This window comes from Schistocerca gregaria, chromosome 5, assembly GCF_023897955.1.
Source record: "Schistocerca gregaria isolate iqSchGreg1 chromosome 5, iqSchGreg1.2, whole genome shotgun sequence".
Lineage (NCBI taxonomy): Eukaryota > Metazoa > Arthropoda > Insecta > Orthoptera > Acrididae > Schistocerca > Schistocerca gregaria.
Window position 1 is genome coordinate 546,080,060 of NC_064924.1, and position 23,747 is coordinate 546,103,806.

Sequence of the window (23,747 nt, forward strand, 5' to 3'; positions counted from 1 at the left end):
ACTCTTGACGAACTGTGGTATTGTGTTGAAGCTGCTTTGGCAGCTGTACCCGTACACACCATCCAAGCTCTGTTTGACTCAATGCCCAGGCATATCAAGGCCGTTATTACGGCCAGAGGTGGTTGTTCTGGGAACTGATTTCTCAGGATCTATGCACCCAAATTTTGTGAAAATGTAATCATATGTCAGTCTTAGTATAATATATTTGTCCAATGAATACCCATTTATCATCTGCATTTCTTGGTGGTGTAGCAATTTTAATGGCCGGTAGTGTATTTACAAGACATGGTATGCACCTGGAGATGCCATCAACACATTCAAGATTTAAAAAAAAAAAAAAAAAAAAAAAAAAAGTGTAATGGAAGGGGTAGATAATCGCAAATCATGTAGACCATTGTTTCAAAAAAGGATGATCCTGCTACTTCCTTGCATATATATACTTGAAAATATAATGTATTTAAAGCAAAACTTACATATAAAAAGACTACTCATCACTCAAAATCACACAATACACAGCTATGATACAAGACAAAAATTGGATGTACATGTTCAAAGCGCCAACACTAAGTTATTTCAAAATGGCCTTATCCTTCCTAGTATCAAACTATACATTGCCTTACCAGATACCATTAAACACATATAAATCATTGGTCACTTCAAATCTAAATCGAAGTCGTACTTTGTTGACACTGCTTTTACACAGTAAATGAATACCTACAAAACTAATTTTTTTTATGTAAACCCAATCTAAACTCATTCAGAAGAACATTTGTATTTTATCTCACTGTATATAGCATAACAACATTTATTTAAGTATTCATCATTTATGGATATATTAATGTGTGTTATTATATAAAGAGATGTATTATATCTAAAACTGTTAATATTAACATAAAAAGCCAAATATCTCTTGCACATTGTGCAGCTGTAGATGAAAATGGATCAATAAATCAATGAATCAAACCTGAACAGATCAGGAAAAAAAGAATTAGGTATCCTTTTAAAAATAAAAAATATTGGAAGAAGTCCACAAATGTACCCCAAAGTTGGAACCAATCACACTTAAATGGCTCCAGCCACCATGTCAGACTCAGTTTCAAACTCAAATATTTCAGGAAATTGTTAGTAGTAATGAACGTACAGCTTCTGTAGCTTCAGTTAAGTTTTTAGGCAAAAGTTTTCATCTGCATGTAATTCCAAAGCAATGACATTTTTTCACCAAAATGTGGGAGGACTTGGTAATAAAGTAAATGACATTACTGTTCTGTTAGAGGAACCACAAGGAATAAAAGATAGTGATGTATTATGTTTTAGTGAACATCATGTGAAAGATATTGAAAGGTTGCAGCTAAGTGTCAGGCAGCGCATTACTCTAGAACCATCATGGAAAAAGGTGGATTGGTAATTTATGTAAAAAACAACATATCTTACAATGCATTAGATTTAAAGAGCCTTTGTGTAGAGCAACAAATTGAAGTATGTGGCGTTGAGATTACTGTAAATGACTTCACGGTTCTAGTGTTAGCACTGTATAGATCTCCCTCAGGGAATTAGAATGTGTTTCTTAAGCACTTAGATTCTTTATTATCCAAACTGTACTCAAAGTCAAAGAACATGATAATAACTGGTGACTTTAACGTTGATTTCCTAAATGAGAGCAATAGTAAAGCTGATTTAGTACATTTAATGGAGTCTTATAATCTGATGGCAACAGCAGATTTCCCAACTAGGGTTACTGTTGACAGTGAAAGTCTGATAGATAATATATTGATTAATACATCTGAATGCAATGAGATTACTGTACATCCAATCCTTGGCCTTTCTGATCATGGTAGTCAATTGCTTAGGCTCAATTACATCAGTGTGTGCAACAGTCCCAAGCATTTTTGGAAATCTATTAGGATAATAAATGAAGAGGGCCTTAAAAAATTCAATGACAGCCTAAAAGAGATAGACTGTAGGCCAGTTTATAGGGAAACAGATGTAATCAAAAAGTACAATTCATTTTTAAATGAATTCATGTATTTATTTGAGTCCATCTTTCCTAAAAAAAAAAAAGTTGTTAGAAATAGTTATATGGGCAATGCCAAGAAGTCTTGGATCACTACAGAGATAATAACATCTTGTAGAACAAAGAGGATGTTATACAGTTCTCTCAGGACTTGTAATGATCCAAAGAAACGACAACACTACAACTTCACTGTAGTATTCTCAAGAAGGTTATAAATAAATCTAAAAGTATGTACATAAAATCAGAAATTGAAAGCTCAGAAAATAAAATTAAAACTATATGGAATGTAATAAAGAGGGAAACTGGCAGGAAAATGGGGAACATGTCTGAGGTAGAGATTGAAACAGGGAACAGTACCATAAAGAAACCTGAGTTGGTTGCAGAAATATTTAATATCCACTTTTTGAGAGCAGCAGAGAAGACAGACTGTAATGGTTCCATGGAAGAATCATTGTCCCTCCTACAGAAAGCTATTAGCAACATAATCCTACAATTACCTTTACCTCCAGTTACTGTAAACGAAGACAGAAGAGTAATTAGATCATTAAAAAATAAAAACTCTGCTAGTGTGGACAATATTTCTAGTAAAATACTGAAATGCTGTTATACGAGGGCTATCCACAAAGTACATTATGTTTTCGTTTGTGTCCATTAGGGGCGGGTCTAGCGCGGCCATCTTGGTGTCATGGCATTCCGCCGCTCAGTTGGCATCCTGCCGTGCTAGTGAAAGGTTCGTGCTGTACTCCGTTGAGTTACTGTGACAGTTTGAAATGTCAGTGTTAATTGGAAATGCTGCAAAGTGTGAAGTATGTGCTGTAATAAGGTTCTGACTGCAAAAAACTGTAGACCGATAGAAATCTATCGGCAGCTTTGTGAAGTATATGGTGTAACATTACAGGACATATTGGGACATATTGAAGTATTCGATACTGTAGACTTTTAGAGGATGTCGATACAGATATGCAAAATGTAAAGGGAAACTTTGGTGATGTTTAAATATTGTACTGTGTCAATATTAGGACATTTTGCACAGAAAGAACAAAAATAGAATTAATGTAAATATATATCAGTGTTAGTAACCTATTTTCATTCAATTTTGTAATTATATTTCATTTTGTAAAAGAAAGACTCACTGTTTGCTGTAGCTCTGATTAATTGTATAAATTATCAGTTTTGAGCTAAATTATTTCGTATAATATGGACAAGATACTTTTAAAAACTCACCAGCTAAAGAGAAAGTCTGTAAATGAACTTTTAATGCACACTTCTGGAACTTTCTATGGAGAAATTCTATATTATGATCGCAAAAATACGAAAACTTGTGAAAAATGTTACATAACCTAATTTCGAAAGACGATTTGTATCAAGAAATATTGCTAAAAAGATTTATTTACGTTTTGAAACATGATTTAAATCATTTTACATATAAATAGTTGTTCTAAATCACTCAAGAAATATCCAGAATCAAATGTCAAGATATTTCTGGAAACATCGGTACAAATCTGGTGAAGGTTATCCAGAAGCTGGTAGAAAAATGTTATAAAGTCTATTTGGAAATTATGCTTGTAAGAATTTATATGTGCTGATCCTTTTACTTGCTTTAATCTGTGCTAAAGTTCTGTAATGTCTGATTTGGTTTTAAATCGTGAATTGCTATCGTATTGTGAACAAAGCATTGTGAAAGACTCTCATTGTTTGGAAGGATATTAGTACACCTAGGAGTTGTCAGTGGCCAGTTCGGATGTGCAGTGCGGTTGGCTCGGAGAGTCGGTTGTTGAGTCTGTGAAGTCTGTCAGTTCCGTTTGTAAATAAACGTCTGTAATGAAGAATTACTTGTTGTTGTCAATATGAACTCAAGACCTTTTGCACGAAGCAGACACCTCCTAATGCAACGTTTTAATTTGGTTGAGGAAGCTGGGATCGCTATAAGTGCAAACAAATTGAAGTGGAACGTTTTAATTTGGTGTTGAGGAGCTGAAATGCTATAATTTGGTGGAGGAGCTGGGATATTATAATTTGGTGGAGGAAGCAGAGGATATGACGACCACCCAGTGATTCTTCAAAATAAAATACGTCTCTTCTGGGATCACAAGAAGAAAATACGTCTGTTTTGGGACCACAAGAAGAGGATATACGACGGACCAGTCATTCTTCAGAAGTAAATACGTCGATTATGGGGTCAGAAGAAGAGGAGTGAATCAACCGAGCGAAACCATCCTGGAATTGAAGAAATTTCGCAAAACACGGACACCAACGACCGCCGACGGACACTAAGATAAGTACCTGCTTCCTAAAATAATGGAAAAAGACGCAGATTTCAGTATTGACAGCGGTGTAGCGAGTACACCTATTAGGGAAAGTGCTTCTGACAGTGTAGGAATGTTGGAAATGTTAAAACAAATGTTTTCAGAGTTAAACTCGAACTTGGATAACACAATCTCGTGCCGAATTACGTCAACAAATTGAACAGACACAACAACAGATGGACAGGTCGATCTCGAAGGCTGTGTGTGATTTAAAATCAGAAATAAATTCAAATACAGAACAGATTGCTCACACTAATCAGGTTCTCGAAGAATGGCGAATTACTTTTGAGTCAAACCAAAAAGAACTTAGTTGTCGTGTGGACACGGTTGAGAGCAAAATTTCTGTCCTTAAAACTGATTTAAGTAACGAAATTTCAAATAACCGGTCAAAACTTAAAAAAGTTGTTGATTTTGTAAATGAGGAAAATTCTCAATTGAGAAATGAATTTGACCAGACAAAACGATTTTTTGAAAGCGAAATTGAATCTTTCAAATCTGATTCTGACAAAAAGGTCACAGAAATTTGTAGTAGAGTAGGTAATGTTGAAAAAACTGTAGACAGAAAATTTGTAGAAATACAAGAAACTATGTTGCAAAAAGGTTTTAGTAAAAGTTGTAATGGGTTATGGGGAAATTTTCCCATTAAAACTTATCCCGGTGACAAGAATATACACCCAAAAGACTTCATGCAATTCTGCAAGGAGCAGTTCACGTCCATAATGACAGATAGTGTTAAGATAAAATTTGTAAAGAAATTACTTGATGGTGAGGCGCTTTCGTGGGCCAATCAGAATTGTTCCGCGGAAATGTCCTTTGAAGATTTCGAAAAATGTTTTCTAACCAAATTTTGGTCTGAAACTGAGCAAGCTTGAATCAAAAGTGAATTCTTGAATGGTCCTAGTTACAGAGAATCTGATGGGTCAATGAAAGCCTATTGTGAGAAACAGTTGCAAAAATTAGTGCATCTGGATAAGCCATTTGATGAGCTAACTCAAATTGATGCACTGAAACGGAGACTTCCGAAAAGAGTACAATGGGGTTTAGTATATGGTCCAGATGAGTCCATAGAACAATTCTTGAAATATGTGGACAAACTTGATAGAGCCTTTGAACAAAACAACAGATTTAACGGCTTTGTAGGTTCATCACACAGAGGGTGGGAACCGAACCGTGGAAATAATAACAATAATAGTGAACGAAGAAACTTTAACAACAACAGGGATAATTATAATAGCAATGACAGAAGAAATTTTGGTAGGAATGATCAGCACTTTAATTCAAACAGAGAATGGGAAAATCTAAACAGGTCCTGGGGTAATGACATGAGAGAAGGTAACCCGAGGCAGGGAAACGACAGACATAGGCCTTTAAACGACTAAATGCTCCACTGGGAGTCTGTCAGTTTGGGGCAAGGAATTTTCAAAATCAGGCTAATTTCACCCGGAACAGACAGCACTATAATCAGAGACCTAACCAGTATAGACAGTATGCTTATGATCGATCTGTAGATAGAGGTAATGAAAAAATTATATTTGACAGAAAATTTTGGAATGTCATCAGAGAAAATACTAGAAACAACTGTAATAGGGACCAGGCTACCTTTGATGAAGTAGGCTTAGAAGATGATATAATTGCAAATTTATATAATCAAGAAGAAGCACCTAATGCTGAAATGAAAGATAAGGATAACTTTGATAATTTTGAATTGTACAAACTTATGTGTGGTGATGTTTTAGATGTAAGTTGTCATAATGATGTTCGTACTGAAGTTTCTGGAAAGTCTGATATTCATGTGGATGTGGTTGGTGAAGATGGTGTTGTGAGTAATGTTGGTGATACTAGTAGTGTTTGTAGTGTAAGCTCAGGCAATGATGATGATAATGTTGATGTTAAGGCTAATGGTGATTATGTACTAGAAGATTTTGATGGTGAATTGGGTGGAATAGCTTATGTTGAAGTTAAGGAGGATGTTATAAGCAATAGTGTTGAGAATACACTCCTGGAAATTGAAATAAGAACACCGTGAATTCATTGTCCCAGGAAGGGGAAACTTTATTGACACATTCCTGGGGTCAGATACATCACATGATCACACTGACAGAACCACAGGCACATAGACACAGGCAACAGAGCATGCACAATGTCGGCACTAGTACAGTGTATATCCACCCTTCGCAGCAATGCAGGCTGCTATTCTCCCATGGAGACGATCGTAGAGATGCTGGATGTAGTCCTGTGGAACGGCTTGCCATGCCATTTCCACCTGGCGCCTCAGTTGGACCAGCGTTCGTGCTGGACGTGCAGACCGCGTGAGACGACGCTTCATCCAGTCCCAAACATGCTCAATGGGGAACAGATCCGGAGATCTTGCTGGCCAGGGTAGTTGACTTACACCTTCTAGAGCACGTTGGGTGGCACGGGATACATGTGGACGTGCATTGTCCTGTTGGAACAGCAAGTTCCCTTGCCGGTCTAGGAATGGTAGAACGATGGGTTCGATGACGGTTTGGAGGTACCGTGCACTATTCAGTGTCCCCTCGACGATCAACAGAGGTGTACGGCCAGTGTAGGAGATCGCTCCCCACACCATGATGCCGGGTGTTGGCCCTGTGTGCCTCGGTCGTATGCAGTCCTGATTGTGGTGCTCACCTGCATGGCGCCAAACACGCATACGACCATCATTGGCACCAAGGCAGAAGCGACTCTCATCGCTGAAGACAACACGTCTCCATTCGTCCCTCCAGTCATGCCTGTCGCGACACCACTGGAGGCGGGCTGCACGATTTTGGGGCGTGAGCGGAAGACGGCCTAACGGTGTGCGGAACCGTAGCCCAGCTTCATGGAGACGGTTGCGAATGCTCCTCGCCGATACCCCAGGAGCAACGGTGTCCCTAATTTGCTGGGAAGTGGCGGTGCGGTCCCCTACGGCACTGCGTAGGATCCTACGGTCTTGGCGTGCATCCGTGCGTCGCTGCGGTCCCGTCCCAGGTCGACAGGCATGTGCACCTTCCGCCGACCACTGGCGACAACATCGATGTACTGTGGAGACCTCACGCCCCACGTGTTGAGCAATTTGGTGGTACGTCCACCCGGCCTCCCACATGCCCACTATACGCCCTCGCTCAAAGTCCGTCAACTGCACATACAGTTCACGTCCACGCTGTCGCGGCATGCTACCAGTGTTAAAGACTGCGATGGAGCTCCGTATGCCACGGCAAACTGGCTGACACTGACGGCGGCGGTGCACAAATGCTGCGCAGCTAGCGCCATTCGACGGCCAACACCGTGGTTCCTGGTGTGTCCGCTGTGCCGTGCGTGTGATCATTCCTTGTACAGCCCTCTCGCAGAGTTCGGAGCAAGTATGGTGGGTCTGACACACCGGTGTCAATGTGTTCTTTTTTCCATTTCCAGGAGTGTAGTTGTGCCAGGAACTCTAACTACATTCCACATGAGAATCAGATTGTGCCAGTTCAGCTTAGTAATACATCAGGAGACAGGGGGGTTGATTGTGCTGATGCATCTAAGATTATTTTGAAATCTGTTTGGGACAAATTTAAAGATTACAGTGATGACAATGATGTTAAGATCAAATTAAGGGAAATTTGTGAACCAGTTTCTGCTTTTAAGCCTAATGAAATCATCAAGCGAGGTACTAGTCAGGATTTGTGTGAGGTAAATAGTAATCCAGACATTCCAGTAAATTCCAGTAGACCTAGAAGTTTGAAGAAAGTATTGCCTAATAAAGAAAACCTAAATATGGAACAGAGGTATGATGAGATAGCAGAAGATCTTTTGTATGAAGAACAGGAAGAAAGGGAAAACACCACTGTTGGTAGTCCATACATAAAAATTAAAGCTGCAGGTTGGGAAGGGTATTGTTTGATTGACACAGGGAGTCCAATTAGTGCCATTTCAAGCAAATTAAGAGATATAATTAAGCATGATCCTGACTTTGTTGAATTACCAGTTGTTGGAATAAAAATTAGAGGCATTACCAGCAAACTGAGCAAAATTGTTAATAGACAGGTGTTGTTGTCCTTCAGTATAAATGATGTACAGTTTACTCAAGGATGTCTTGTAATAAGTGACCTGAATGAGAATGTACTGTTGGGTATGGACTGGATATTAAAAGCTAATGCAGCATTTGATTGGGAAAAGAGTTTGTTTAGCTTTATTGATCCTAAGATGAGAGTATGTCCCAGTACTGACATGGTTCAAAACTGTGCTGATAAGGGAATTGAAATTAGGGATGTTACATTTTCTAAAGACAGTGGTTATTGTGTAGAGGAAATTACTGAGGATTATGATGATGGAGAATATGGGGATATAGTTCAAGAAAAATTACGGGAATCAGATAATTTGAACCAAGAACAGAAGGCAGAGTTAGAAAGATTATTGTGGAATTACTGTGATGTTTTTGATGATAGACCTGGCAGAGTAAAGAATTATCAATGTAAACTCAGATTAAAACCACATGAGCCATTCTTTATAAAACCTTATAGTGTACCCATTGCAAAGAGAAAAGATGTAGAAAAGGAACTTCAAAAAATGGAAGAGTGGGGCATCATTGAGAGAAGTAAGAGCCAATACAATAATCCTTTAGTAGTGGTTGCAAAACGTGATGGCAGTGTCAGGCTTGTACTAGATTCAAGACACCTAAATAAGTATCTGGAAAGAGAGACCGATCATCACGAGAATATAGACGAATTACTTCATGAATTTGAAAGAATGAAATACATGACCAGTTTAGATCTCACATCAGGATTTCACCAAGTAGAATTAGAAAATGATTCCAGAAAGTATACTGCCTTTTTGTATGGGGGAAGATGTTACCAGTATTGTGTGGTACCATTTGGGCTGAATGTCTCAGTAGCCGAATTCATTAGAGCACTTGACTTTGTTTTGGGAAAAGATCTTTTATCAAAATTAACTGTGTATGTAGATGACATTTTGATCACTGGAGAAACTTGGGAAGAACATGTTAATACTTTGAGGGAGGTTTGCAATAGATTAAGGAAAGGGGGAATGTCACTTAAATTATCTAAATGTAACATTGGTATGAAAAAATTGAAGTTTTTGGGGCACAGTATTTCTGAGGAAGGTATTTTGCCAGATCCTGAAAAACTGGAGGCAATTGCAAAATTCCCAATTCCAAAAACCAAGAAACAACTAAAGTCATTTTTCGGGATGTGCGGTTACTACAGAAAGTTCATTAGTACCCAAGCTCTAAATGCTCCAAGTCTTAACAGATTGCTGCTTTTGAAGAAATAAAAACACAGTTATGTAACAGTCAAATTTTTTACCGTCCTGATTTAAGTTTACCTTTTTGCATTATGGCAGATAGTAGTGATTATGGCCTAGGTGCTCACCTTTTCCAAGAAGTAAATATAAATGGGAAAATAGAACACAGGTCTATTGCTTTTGCTAGTCGAATCTTGAAAAAACATGAGAGGCAATACACTGTTACCGAGAAAGAGCTTTTCGCCATTTACTGGGCATTTTCTAAATTCAGAAATTATTTATTGGGAAACCAGGTAGTTGTCTACACAGACCATAAGGCATTAATTTATATTCAAGAATGTACGTTGCATCATGGAAGGATTACCAGGTGGGCACTCTTGTTACAACAATTTAATTACTCAATAAAATATCTTAGAGGACCTGATAATGTAGTTGCTGATGCTTTATCTAGACTACCTGTGGGGGGGTGACTTTGAAGATAACAGTGGGGAATGTGAAAAAGAATTCAAAATTATGTATTTAAGAGGGATGGACAATGAACAAGAAATCAGAGACATTTGTAATGACATCCGACGGAATCAGAACCACGATGAGAACTGTAAACTGGGCAAAAGTTATTTAGGGAAAAAGGGACATGAAAAAGTGGGAAATTATTACAAAATCTACAAGGGGATTCTATTCAAGAGAAACAGTGTAGATAGCGATGTATGGAAATTATGTTGGCCTGAACAGTACATCAATGTACTCATCAAGTACATTCATGAAAGTTTTGGTCATTGTGGGATTCAAAAGTGTATCCAGAAAATCCAAGAAAATGTGTACTTTAACAACATAGCCAGGAGGGTTAGAAAACTTTTGACGGGCTGTGACAGGAGCCAAAGAGTAAAAGTATCCAACCAAACTTGTCGAGGATTGATGCAAAACATCTCACCAAAAGAACAACACGAGTTAGTCGCTGTTGACTTATAAGGACCATTACCGAAGACCAGAGGAGGCTATTGCTACATTTTTGTTATGGTTGATGTTTTTTCAAAATTCATTAAGTTATACCCTCTTCGCAAGGCAAACAGTAAGAGCATTATTTCAAAAATCAGAGGAAACTATTTTGGCAGGGTTGGAAAACCTCAGAAAATCTTATCAGACAATGGGACTCAATTTACTTCTGGAGTATGGAAAGCTTTTGTTGATGATGAAAATATAAGTCACATTCTTATTTCAGCTTATCATCCGTCAGGAAACCCTTCGGAGAGATACATGAGGGAAATTGGGCGATTCTTTAGAACATACTGCAATACTGATCATTCTAGTTGGATTGACTATGTTGAGAAATTCGAAGATGTTGTGAACAGCCTACAGCATTCCTCAACAGGGTTTTTGCCTTATGAAATACAGTATAATAGCAAACCACCACATCCAAATAGTGATTTCATTGATTTTCCAGTCTGCAAACCATTAAGTACTCAAGAGAGAGAGGAAATAGTGAGAAAGACCATGAAATCTCAAGGTGATAAGAGGAAATGTAGACATGACAAAAGATTGAAGCCTACTCAATTTAAAATTGAAGACTTGGTCCTTGTTAAAACACAAGAGAAGTCTAAAGCCATCAGTGGAGAATTAAAAAAAGTTTTTTGACATATACATTGGACCTTTAAAGATTCAGGACAATCCTCATCCGAATGCTTACCGTCTAGTCTACCCAAATTCTGGCAGACTGTTTGGCCTACGAAACGTGACCGAACTGAAACTGTATAAAAAAATGTAAAAAAAGTATTTTAGATAATAGATGTTTATAGACTTTTATATGTAATCTTACCAGGATATTTTTGTATACTTTGTTATGTTGTATTTATCTGATTCCTCAGGGGAGCATACATTCTTTGTGTGCTAAGTGTTTGGCGAGCACTAGGTCCCCTGGCTATGCAATTGTCATATTTCATTTTCGTATTCTGGCATTGCATCTTACACTTATTCTGTGATCCTGTATAATCAATTTTCTCCATCTGTCAGTCTATCCTCTCTTAGCTTTAAGAAATTATTTAGAGTAAATTTTCTTGAGTAATTAGACTTTAGAGAATTCAAATTTCTGTGTCCTTAAAAACCGGTCCACCGACTATTAAGTGCTTTTGCTAATGTTTAACTGGGTTTGACCACTGTATGCTGTATATTCATAGCGGACTGTGCTATTGCAGCCTGTGATATCCTGCAGTGTATATGGAAACGATACGGACTGTGAAGATGAGACTGAAATACAGTGTGTGGCATTGAGGTATACCGACCTTTCAGGAAGAAGATCACCGACCTTCAAGAAAGAAGATCACCGGTCTTCAAGAAAGAAGACACCAAAGATATGTGTAAAACTTTTCTGTTTTGTAATGTAAGGACATCAACCCTTCCGTGTTTCACGTGGAAGTGCTGATGGGGGGGTTGTGTAACATTACAGGACATATTGGGACATATTGAAGTATTCGATACTGTAGACTTTTAGGGGATGTCGATACAGATATGCAAAATGTAAAGGGAAACTTTGGTGATGTTTAAATATTGTACTGTGTCAATATTAGGACATTTTGCACAGAAAGAACAAAAATAGAATTAATGTAAATATATATTAGTGTTAGTATCCTATTTTCATTCAATTTTGTAATTATATTTCATTTTGTAAAAGAAAGATTCACTGTTTGCTGTAGCTCTGATTAATTGTATAAATTATCAGTTTTGAGCTAAATTATTTTGTATAATATGGACAAGATACTTTTAAAAACTCACCAGCTAAAGAGAAAGTCTGTAAATGAACGTTTAATGCACACTTCTGGAACTTTCTATGGAGAAATTCTATATTGATCGCAAAAATACGAAAACTTGTGAAAACTGTTTCATAACCTAATTTCGAAAGACGATTTGTATCAAGAAATATTGCTAAAAAGATTTATTTACGTTTTGAAACACGATTTAAATCATTTTACATATAAATAGTTGTTCTAAATCACTCAAGAAATATCCAGAATCAAATGTCAAGATATTTCTGGAAACATCGGTACAATTCTGGTGAAGGTTATCCAGAAGCTGGTAGAAAAATGTTATAAAGTCTATTTGGAAATTATGCTTGTAAGAATTTATATGTGCTGATCCTTTTACTTGCTTTAATCTGTGCTAAAGTTCTGTAATGTCTGATTTGGTTTTAAGTCGTGAATTGCTATCGTATTGTGAACAAAGCATTGTGAAAGACTCTCATTGTTTGGAAGGATATTAGTACACCTAGGAGTTGTCAGTGGCCAGTTCGGATGTGCAGTGCGGTTGGCTCGGAGAGTTGGTTGTTGAGTCTGTGAAGTCTGTCAGTTCCGTTTGTAAATAAACGTCTGTAATGAAGAATTACTTGTTGTCGTCAATATGAACTCAAGACCTTTTGCATGAAGCAGACACCTCCTAATGCAACGTTTTAATTTGGTTGAGGAAGCTGGGATCGCTATAAGAGCAAACAAATTGAAGTGGAACGTTTTAATTTGGTGTTGAGGAGCTGAAATGCTATAATTTGGTGTTGAGGAGCTGAAATGTTATAATGGGGACGACATAATCACTGAAGGTGGAGGGCGTCAATGGGTCATAAAATTTAAAAATGGCCAAACTAACGTTCATGACAAAGAGCATAGTGGAAGACCCAGTATAGTGACTGCCGAACTTGTCGAAAATGTCGATGCCGCAGTCCGTGAAAACCGTGACTTCACAATAATGGAACTCTCTATGAGTTTTCCACAAATTTCACGAAGTTTGTTGCACGAAATCATTACCAAAAAGCTTGGTTACCATAGGTTTTATGCAAGATGGATACCAAAAATCTTGACAGAGATTCACAAAGATCAGCGAATGGCTGCAGCATTAATGTTTTTGGATGCTTACGAGAAAGATGGCGACTCATTATTTGATCGCATCATTACTGATGACAAAACATGGGTTAAGCATGTGAACTGCAAGACAAAATTGCAGTCAATGCAGAGGGGGCACACAAATTCCCCCCAAAAACCCAAGAAATTCATGCAGACAATGTCTGAAATGAAGGTGATGGCGACTGTCTTTTGGTACAGAAAAGGTGTGATTTTTGTGGATTTCCTGGAAAGAGGCACTACAATAAACTCTCAAAGGTATTGACAAACTCTGCACAACCTCAGAAGAGCAATACAAAACAAGCACAGGGGAAAGTTGGGCTCAAAGATCTTGCTGATTCACGACAGCGCCCGGGCCCACACGGCAAATGCCACTCGTGAAGTTCTCGAATCTCTTAAGTGGGAGTTGTTTCCTCATCCGCCGTACAGTCCCAACCTGGCATCGAGTGACTTCCACTTATTCCCAGCAATGAAGAAGTGGTTGCTATGCAGCGTTTTGATGACGACGCACAGCTTCAAGAAGTTGTAACCACGTGGTTGATGGCGCAGGTGGCCGAATTTTACGACGAAGGAATTTCCAAGCACGTCCATCGCTACAATAAGTGCCTTAATTTAAATGGCAACTATGTAGAAAAGTAGTATTTAAGTGTGGCTTTCATCTGTACATAATAAAAAAATTCCAATACTTTATTTATTTTTAATTCTAAAACGTAATGTACTTTGTGGATAGCCCTCGTAAATTTGTTAGTCCTGTCTTATGCAACATATACAATATATCCCTACACGAATGGATTGTTCCTGACAGACTAAAATTGGCTGTAGTGATTCCCCTCTTCAACAAAGGTGATAAAAACAATGTTACAAACTATTGCCCAATATCCCTATTAACTATCTTCTCAAAAATTCTTGAAAAACTCATGCACAGGAGGATTGTAGATCATCTCAACGTTCACAGTATCTTAAGCAAAAATCAGTTTAGTTTTCATGCTGGTCATTGTACTGAACAGGCAGTATTCTCTTTCCTCAACCAAGTTTTGGAAGCCATTAACAAAAAATGTCTCCAGTGGGTATTTTTTGTGATCTTACGAAAGCCTTTGACTGTGTAAACCACCAAATTCTTTTGAAAAAGGGAGAATACCATGGTTTAAGTGGTACTGTTGGCTTGTGGCTACAATCATATCTAAAGGATCAGAAGCAGACTGTAATGCTAAATGGCTCTTCTGGAGAACCTGCCTTGTCTGAGTGGGGCGCGACAACATGTGGTGTGCCTCAAGGCTCCATTTTGGGCCCACTGCTATTCCTCATCTTCATTAATGATCTTCCTCTTCATTCTGAGACAAACAGCAAATTTACCCTGTTCACTGATGATACCACAATTCTAATTGCTGATTAGATAGATCACAATCTTGAACAAACTACAAATACTGTTTTTAATGACATCTTAAATTGGTTCTCCTCAAATGGCCTCTGGGTCAATGCAAATAAAACTCATTATATGATGTTCCATACATGACAAAGTAATCTCGATGAAATTAATATGAAATGTAGAGATTAACCAATGCAGAAAGTTGAAGATACACAATTCCTAGGTGCTTATATAGCCAGCAAATGTAATTGGTCAGTTCACATTCTTCATATAAGTAAAATACTTAGCTCGGCAACATTTGCACTATGGGTAATTTCTTCAGTGGCTGAAGTTGACAGCATTAAGATTGCCTACTTTGGCTACTTCCACTCATTGATTTCATATGCTATCATATTCTGAGGGAACCAACCACTTGCAAAAAAAGTTTTCACTGTCCAAAAACAAAGCAATCAGAATAATGTGTGGGGTCCTTCAAAGATACTCATGCAGACACTTGTTTGGAAAGATAGGTATCGTAACAACTGCCTCACAGTTTATTTTTTTCCTTGCTGACCTTTGTGTGCAAAAATTATTCTATCTACCAAGACAACAGAAATTCGATGGCTATAACACCAGAAACAAAAACAATCTACATGGCGAATTGAAACATCTCACTCTGGTACAAGAGTTTACTACTCCAGCATTAAGCTGTTCAGTGCTCTCCCACTGCGTATCAAATGTGTTCATACAGAACTGCCAAAATTTAAATAAGTTCTCAAAGATTACCTGACAGAGAAATCTTTTTATACTGTGGATGAATACTTGAAAGAAAATGTACACAAACACTAAACTTATTGTGTCTAGAACTAGTTCAATTGATTTTATTGAGCATTTGAGCATTGTCACCCTTTTTGTAACAGCAGATTGGCCGCACCTGTATTTACTCTTATAGGCCTAACATCTGATTTAACTTTGTGCTCTTATTTATAGCCGGCCAGAGTGGCTGAGCAGTTCTAGGCACTACAGTCTGGAACCACGAGACCGCTATGGTCACAGGTTCGAATCCTGCGTCAGGCATGGATGTGTGTGATGTCGTTAGGTTTAAGTACAGTAGAGCGTTGATTATCTGAACGTCGGTCAACCGAATGACCGCTTAACCGGACTGTGTACTCGCTTACGCCTGTTACTCTTCCACCCTACCGTCCATCATCCCCCTCACTCCCAAACCATGTTTCCCACAGTAGTCGCTGCACTGGGCAACTACTGGCAGAACATTGCTTCTAATGGGGCCTTCACAAGGCACTGCTGACCGGCCAAGCTGCCAGTCGCTGTGTTTCAACAACCAGCACACTTCTGTCGGCTTGGCACTGGTAGTAGAAGTAGCAGCAGTATCAAAGCTGTTCACAGCAACGGCTGCGCCAGCTTAGAGTTGAGGCATGCTGCTCCATGCAATTTGAAGGATTGCACGCCCACAATCTCATGGTGCAAACAGTCACCTTCTGTTCTCTGTTATGACCACTTGTGTGCTGCTGCGTGAAGAAGTGAACTTGACGATACAAAATGCTTAAACGTAAACGTGTTGTCCTTTCTATGAGAGACAAGTACGAGATTATTAAAAGGTTAGAAGAAGATGAATCTGCAACCACTTTATCCAATGAGTACAAGGTGGGGAAGTAGACAATTAGAGATATAAAAAAACAAAAGATGAGCATAGGAAATTTTATAGCTATGCTTGATTCTACTGATGGATCAACAAGCTGTAAAACTTTGAAGCTCGCCACTAACACAGATATAGATGATGCGGTTTACGAGTGGTTTACACAAAAGAGATTGGAAGGAGAACCTATCTCAGGTCCCATTCTGTGTGAGAAGGCAATGCAGTTCAACGAAAAACTTGGAGGGCCTTCGAACTTTAAAGCAAGCACGGCCTGGTTGAAATGCTTCAAGTCAAGACACGGCATTTGTGAGCTTACAATACAGGGAGAAAAACTATGTATCCTGTGTGTATTGTTCATGCAAAATGTGTATGTAATATGTATAAATTTTTGTTTAATAAACTGTGCCACATACGATATATATTCCTACTGAAGTTGCCTTTGCATGTTACTTTGTAATACTAAAAGAGATGCCTGTTTTTATGAATAAATTTACTGTATAGTACTTCTTTTTGGAAAATAAACATGTACAGTTCAATTATCCGAACAAACCAGTTTTCCAAACACCCATGTCCCCCAACTACTTCGGATAATTGGCGCTCTACTGTAGTTCTAAGTTCTAGAGGACTGATGACCTCAGAAGTTAAGTCCCATAGTGCTCAGAGCCATTTGAACCATTTTTTTTCTTATTTATAACCTTTATTTGGAACTCCTTTTTCTGTTAAATGGTTGTTATGTTATCTAACTGACATTGTATCTATTACTGTATTTATAGTATGTCTTACTTAAACTATGTACAATTTGGAACTGAATTGCCCTTGTATTTATTGTAAGTTTAAATTGAAACCTGTACAATATGACATGTTCTGTATCCTTGTGATTGACTCACTAACTGGATCTATGGAACATGAAATAAATAAATGTGTTTTCTTTTCCTGAAGAAGGCTGTGACTGAAAGATTTATGTGTCTTTTAATTGTGCCTGTCTGCAACTTAATGTGTCTTCTTTCTGGTAAGTAGCAATCTCTATTTTGTTGATATTCCTACCTGGAGTGTTTAAATTGTTTGATTTTACTTAATTTGATTCATGCTGATCTTCTACAAGTTGAAAATGCATTGTGTATCTTCCAGTGCACTCTGACATACTATGTAGAATGTGTTTTAAATAGAAACACTGGCCATAAAATTTGTTACAAAGCTTCATTTATTCAGTTGTTGAATAACTTCTACCCAATGTTATCATAAATTGCACAGTCCATAATAGTGTCATCCAGAAATTCCATATACAGAGTACTTGACAATCACATCTGTTCCTTAACACATCAAAACTGAGAATGACTTTCAGTCTCAAAGTGTCCAAGATCATAGATCCTTTGTTATATCAGCTTACCTATTAAAATATGACATTATGCAGGTGATTAACAGAAAACAATGATAGTGCTAAAATTAACTGCATGTTAACAATTTCTTGGATAAATAATACATTGTTGTAGTGCCTTTTGTTTATGGAAATTTGTTTTTACAGTTTCTGCTGTTAATAGTACAGTTAATTTGAGTAAGAGTCATTTAGAAAACCTGCTTTACAAATATACATTTTGAAGTTAGTTTTTTTAGAATGTGATTTTTAAGTCATGTTCATTAATTTAGTGATGCAAAAACTTGAACATAATTTGACTGTCAACAAGTATACAAACCAGTTGTATTTTAAAAAGCTTAAACATAATTTGGCTCTTAGAAAGTATACCAACCAACTTTTTTTAAAAAGTTGTAAATTATGATGCAATTTGAATGTTACAGTTTCAATAAAATTTCAATACAATGGAATGTATTCCGGATTCTCTGTCACCAAACCTTCCTGTTGGGATATAAAAGCTTAAGAACACGATTACCTTCTGTTACACGGTAATTTTGCATATTATGTATTTTATCAATTTATGTTGTGCTTCTAATAAGGTGCTGATTTAAATAGTCAGTTATGAGTTGTGGTCCACATCAGACTAGACTGAAAGGTATTATGATTTAAATTGCTTCACAGTTTATCTGATATCTAGTGTAAGGTGTTACACTACCCATTCATATTCCACTAAAGATGGAATTCTAACAATTTTGTGTAGATTTAGATAATTTTTCAACTTTTTTTTTTTTTACTTTGTACACTTGGTAAGTTTCCACCGTAATTCTATGTACCTAAGAATGTGTGAATATAGCTACATATAATGAACAAATGACAAGCATATACTGAAAATATCAAAGTGTGAAATGGAATATACCAAAGCAGTTGAGTAGCTAAACTAGTATTAAAAATTTTAGTCTGTCTACAAAGTAAGCTGTGAAGTTAACATCGCTTTTCCAATTAATTTGTAAGTATGAAAGAAGTTTGAGGTGTTCACATTTCTTCCATACCCATCGAAATAGCATTTTTGATCAATTGTGGTGCTTTGTTTCCTTTGATTAATAAGATATTTCCTCTTCAGATTGACTCTCCTATGTGCTTTTGTCAAACAACAGTGGAATCCTTTACAACTACAGAACAATATTGTTCTTCCTACAAACATGACATTTTATCTTTCTAGTCCTTAATGAGAGAAAGGTGGGCAACATACCCATGAAGGTAAACAAAAAAATAAATTCTGAAATGAAAACCGTCACATGGAAAATACAATTCTGTGTTTGGGATAACACAATTTCCTTAAATTAAAATAATAGATATTGCATAAAATTACTGCATGGAAAGAAATGTTTAAAATATTTTTAAATCCAAGCAAAGACTAGAAGTATCAGAAGTGAGCTTTCTCAAAATTCATTAGACTTTCAAGAAAGCCATCTTATATGCTACTACTCTGTAAGTGGCAACTTCTTTTAAATATAACAGCAAAATTGAAACTTAGAGAAAGCATGTAGCTTATGTACTAGTAAACAAATGAACTATTACTAAGAAATTGAAAATTGTCCAATTAATACACATGTAAAGGTTATTTGTGCATTTCAAACAATATACTCCCTTTATATTAAAAACAAAGATTCCAAGACTTACCAAGCGGGAAAGCGCCGGCAGACAGGCACATGAACAAAACACACAAACACACACACAGAATTACGAGCTTTCGCAACTGGCAGTTGCTTCGTCAGGAAAGAGGGAAGGAGAGGGAAAAATGAAAGGATGTGGGTTTTAAGGGAGAGGGTAAGGAGTCATTCCAATCCCGGGAGCGGAAAGACTTCCCTTAGGGGAAAAAAAGGACAGGTGTACACTTGCACACACACACACATATCCATCCGCACATACACAGACACAAGCAGACATATTTAAAGGCAAAGAGTTAAGGGCAGAGATGTCAGTCGAGGCGGAAGTACAGAGGCAAAGAAGTTGTTGAAAGACAGGTGAGGTATGAGCGGCGGCAACTTGAAATTAGTGGAGGTTGAGGCCTGGCGGATATCGAGAAGAGAGGATATACTGAAGGGCGAGTTCCCATCTCCGGAGTTCGGATAGGTTGGTGTTGGTGGGAAGTATCCAGATAACTCGGACGGTGTAACATTGTGCCAAGATGTGCTGGCCGTGCATCAAGGCATGTTTAGCCACAGGGTGATCCTCATTACCAACAAACACTGTTTGCCTGTGTCCATTCATGCGAATGGACAGTTTGTTGCTGGTCATTCCCACATAGAAAGCATCACAGTGCAGGCAGGTCAGTTGGTAAATCACGTGGGTGCTTTCACATGTGGCTCTCCCTTTGATCGTGTACACCTTCCGGGTTACAGGACTGGAGTAGGTGGTGGTGGGAGGGTGCATAGGACAGGTTTTACACCGGGGGCGGTTGCAAGGGTAGGAGCCAGAGGGTAGGGGAGGTGGTTTGGGGATTTCATAGGGATGAACCAAGAGGTTACGAAGGTTAGGTGGACGGCGGAAAGACACTCTTGGTGGAGTGGGGAGGATTTCATGAAGGATGGATCTCATTTCGGGGCAGGATTTTAGGAAGTCGTATCCCTGCTGGATACTCCCTTTGTCAGAAAAGTTCCAGGACAGGTTTTTAAAACAATAGAAAATTGCACTCACGAAATAATGATTCTAGCTCCCATTGAAGTAGTCCCCTTGGCTATCTATATACAGCTGCCAATGTCACTGGAGTTCTCAGAAGCAATCAGGGAAATCTTCAACTGTGATGCTTGTATGGTCGTTTGTCACAGACCGTTGGATGTCCTGCAATATCTTGATGAAGCTTTCCTTTCAGTCACCTTCTCACTCAAGGAAAAACAAATGCAAGATGAGAGGCCAGGCGAATATGACAGGTTTGGGACAGCAATAACAGAATGCCTAGCTAGGTACTCAGTAAAAGATAAAGAAGTATAGGGTCATGCACTGTTATGCACTAAAAATCAGTCCTGAGGATATTACGTATCAGGGCAGCAACATTGAATTGCTTGTCACAAATAGTTCAAGACTTAGATGTAAAGAGTTTGGTTCACTGTTTGATCTGAAGGAATATGCTCATGGTGAACTAATCCTTTCTATCAAAGTATGTGATCAACATCGTCTCTGTTCTCTAAGGCTGTTACCTGATTTTTTAGGACTCCATCATTCAGCACTCTGTCATAATGGTAGTAGCAACTTTCATCCCCAGCAATAATCTTAGACAGAAATCTGGAATCACATCTAGCTCCATTCAGTAGTTCAGCAGAAATTTCTCATTGAGTCCATCTCTTAGTGGGTGAGAGACAAGTTTTACATTTAGTTTCCATTTCCCTAAATCTTCAAGTAAAATCTTATGACACACATCATGATTCAAATTAAGTTATTATGATACTGCATGCAGTTACATGATGGTCTTCTTGCAGTAACAGCCTTACATGTACCATGTTTGCATCCATATGTATTGCAGATGAGCGACTAGCTTTGGGATTCTCTTGCACTGAATCTCAGCCCTCACGAAAACTTTTGTGCCTCACTTGAATATACTTACTTCATCACTAGGGTTCCCCAACCTTAACACAGAACTTACTGTTCACTCTTAGCTTAAAATCTGCTTCCGCAGTCTGCCACTGTAGCTTAGTGGACAGCGCGCCAGCTTGTCGTGTCTGGGGGCCCAGGTTCGATTCTTGGCTGGCTTGGAGATTTTCTCTACTCAGGGACTGGGTGTTTGTGTCATCTTCATCATCATTGATTCATCCTCATCATTGCACAAGTTGCTGAAGTAGTGTCACATCAAAAGACTTGCACCAGGCGATCAGGTCTAACCACCGGGAGGCCCTCGCCACATGACATTTCATTCCAGCTCCCATTTTGTCACCGTTACAAATGCACAGAGAACCCAAATAGTGTGTTATAAGCATGGCCCTGCCACCTAGTGAGCTTGCAGGGAAACCTGGCCAAGGTCATTTCAAAGATGCACACATATCAGGTAACATAAAAATAACAATTGTCCCTTTTTAGTGTTGAAAACTCATAAAAAATAAAAATCTGTTCTGACAAGGGAATATATCAAATGTTTTGGTGCAGTTTCTGTGAACAACACATGTTATGTTCTCAAGATCAGGTGCTGCAGTTTCTAGAAATGACCCCTGTCCTCTAGAAATTGGTCTAATGTTCGTTTTCCAGATAAATTAACAATAATATTAAATAATTAAGACATTTTCTTTTTGCCTATAATTATGCTAATCCTATAGACTAAAATCTGATGTATTTTGTGTGGGAAATACCCTCATTGTTGGCAGCCCTCACTCACTCACTCACTCCCTCCCTCCCCCCCCCCCCCCCCCAAACACACAGACAATTTGATTTAAATTAGTAAACAAGTGTGATTTTGATATAGGATTTATTACTCCTTTATGTGAAAATTTGAATAAGTTATTCTTAATGACATAGAAAGTTAATATATTCTGAATGAGCACCCAAGGAAACATGCACATAATGTTGCTAGATGCAGTATATGATGAGAGTAAGATATACTAACCCTGTCCCGCCAATGAAAAATTTCCATTTCCTTAGAAATAAACTATGAGTCATTGACAGATAGGATAACCCAAGGTTTCCCTAGTCTGTGTTATTTATTTGTATTCTATATTTAACACAATGGTTCAGCTGGTAGCTTTTCTGATAGAATAAAGTTTAATAAATTTGGAGAACACATCTTCTATGGCTAAGATGAAGTTGTATCCAACTCTTGAACTTGGGAGCAGGCCATAGACATTGATAGTGACGAGGCTCTTAGGTTTGTCTCAAAATATTTTGTGTCTATTCTTGTGACAGTTTCATTATTTACTTTGACTCTCTGACATTTATGACAATTTGAAGTGTAGTTCCTTACCTGCTTTACCATACTCTGAAAATAAACATTTTCCTGTAACTTTTGTGTACCAAAATGATCAAACTTTCTTAGGTGTAATTTACCAGTTTTTCTATGAACTGCTCTGTCCAACATAGCTTCCAACATAGCTAGACAAACTCTTCACCTTTGTGAACTTATAAAACTTAACAACTTAACTTCCACTGGCTTACCTAAAAGACTGTATACTAACCTCAGTTCATTATTGTTTTGATTCCTCCTGATGACATTACATATTTCTCTAGTTGTTTTCTTGTCTTTTACCCCTTATATATACACATGTTTAAAGTCTTCATCTTAAGTTTCAAGCATCAGCTGCTTTGTTTTCAGAACCTTTCATTTATTTTATTTCATAACCAAGTTGTTGGAGAAAGATGCCCACATCATTAACCATCTATGATATAATCTTCATTCTTGCAGATAACTTAATGGTCAGAGTATACTATCACCATATGTCCCATTAAGTAATTTTTGAACTTATTAAATGCCCAGTGTACGGCAAATAATTCTTTTTCCATAATTGTGCATCTCCTCTGATGTTTCAGTACAGTTCTACTGGCAAAAGTGATGGTATGATGTACTGTTTCTCTATTCTCTACAATTATTTGAAATAGATGGGCTCTCAGCCCATAATCACTGGAGTCACAACACAAAAAAGGGTAAAGCGAAGTTAGGACTAGATGAGCTGTTACAGTAACATAAAGTTTGTTTTATTTTGTTTAAAATTTCTTGGTAATTCTGGTCCCATTTACTGATGGCATTCTGTCTCAAAATTTTACTTCTTGTGATAAGTCTCCTTCTATATCATCCAATTCCATATCTTTACTATTATTGGCATCAGTTACTCTTTTAGTTAGTTTAATGCTCACTTTGAAATTGTGATCTCCTACATCTGCACATTTACTGAATTTTGGTTAAGTTTACTAACTCTCTCTTTAAAGTATTTATAAAACACATTATCCTATTTCCTCCACCACTCTGGATACATTTGTTTA

The 23,747-nt window shown here is 37.7% G+C and overlaps 1 protein-coding gene across 5 annotated transcripts in view; it reads right to left on the minus strand.

Annotated features, from left to right (window-relative positions):
* LOC126272301 (uncharacterized) overlaps positions 1 to 23,747 on the minus strand; it is a 163,431-nt gene that overhangs the window by 39,936 nt on the left and 99,748 nt on the right. Inside the window, exon 1 of one of the 5 annotated variants that reach the window (XR_007549202.1) lies at positions 19,470 to 19,621. The exons of 3 other annotated variants lie outside the window; for them this stretch is intronic. Coding sequence is in view for 1 of the 2 variants with exons in the window: in XM_049975075.1 (XP_049831032.1) it covers positions 20,487 to 20,509 (23 nt within the window). In the remaining variant the exon portion in view is untranslated. Of the gene's footprint in view, positions 1 to 19,469; positions 19,622 to 20,486; positions 20,673 to 23,747 lie in introns of those variants that run through there. One more of the 5 variants, XM_049975075.1, reaches the window with a different exon arrangement.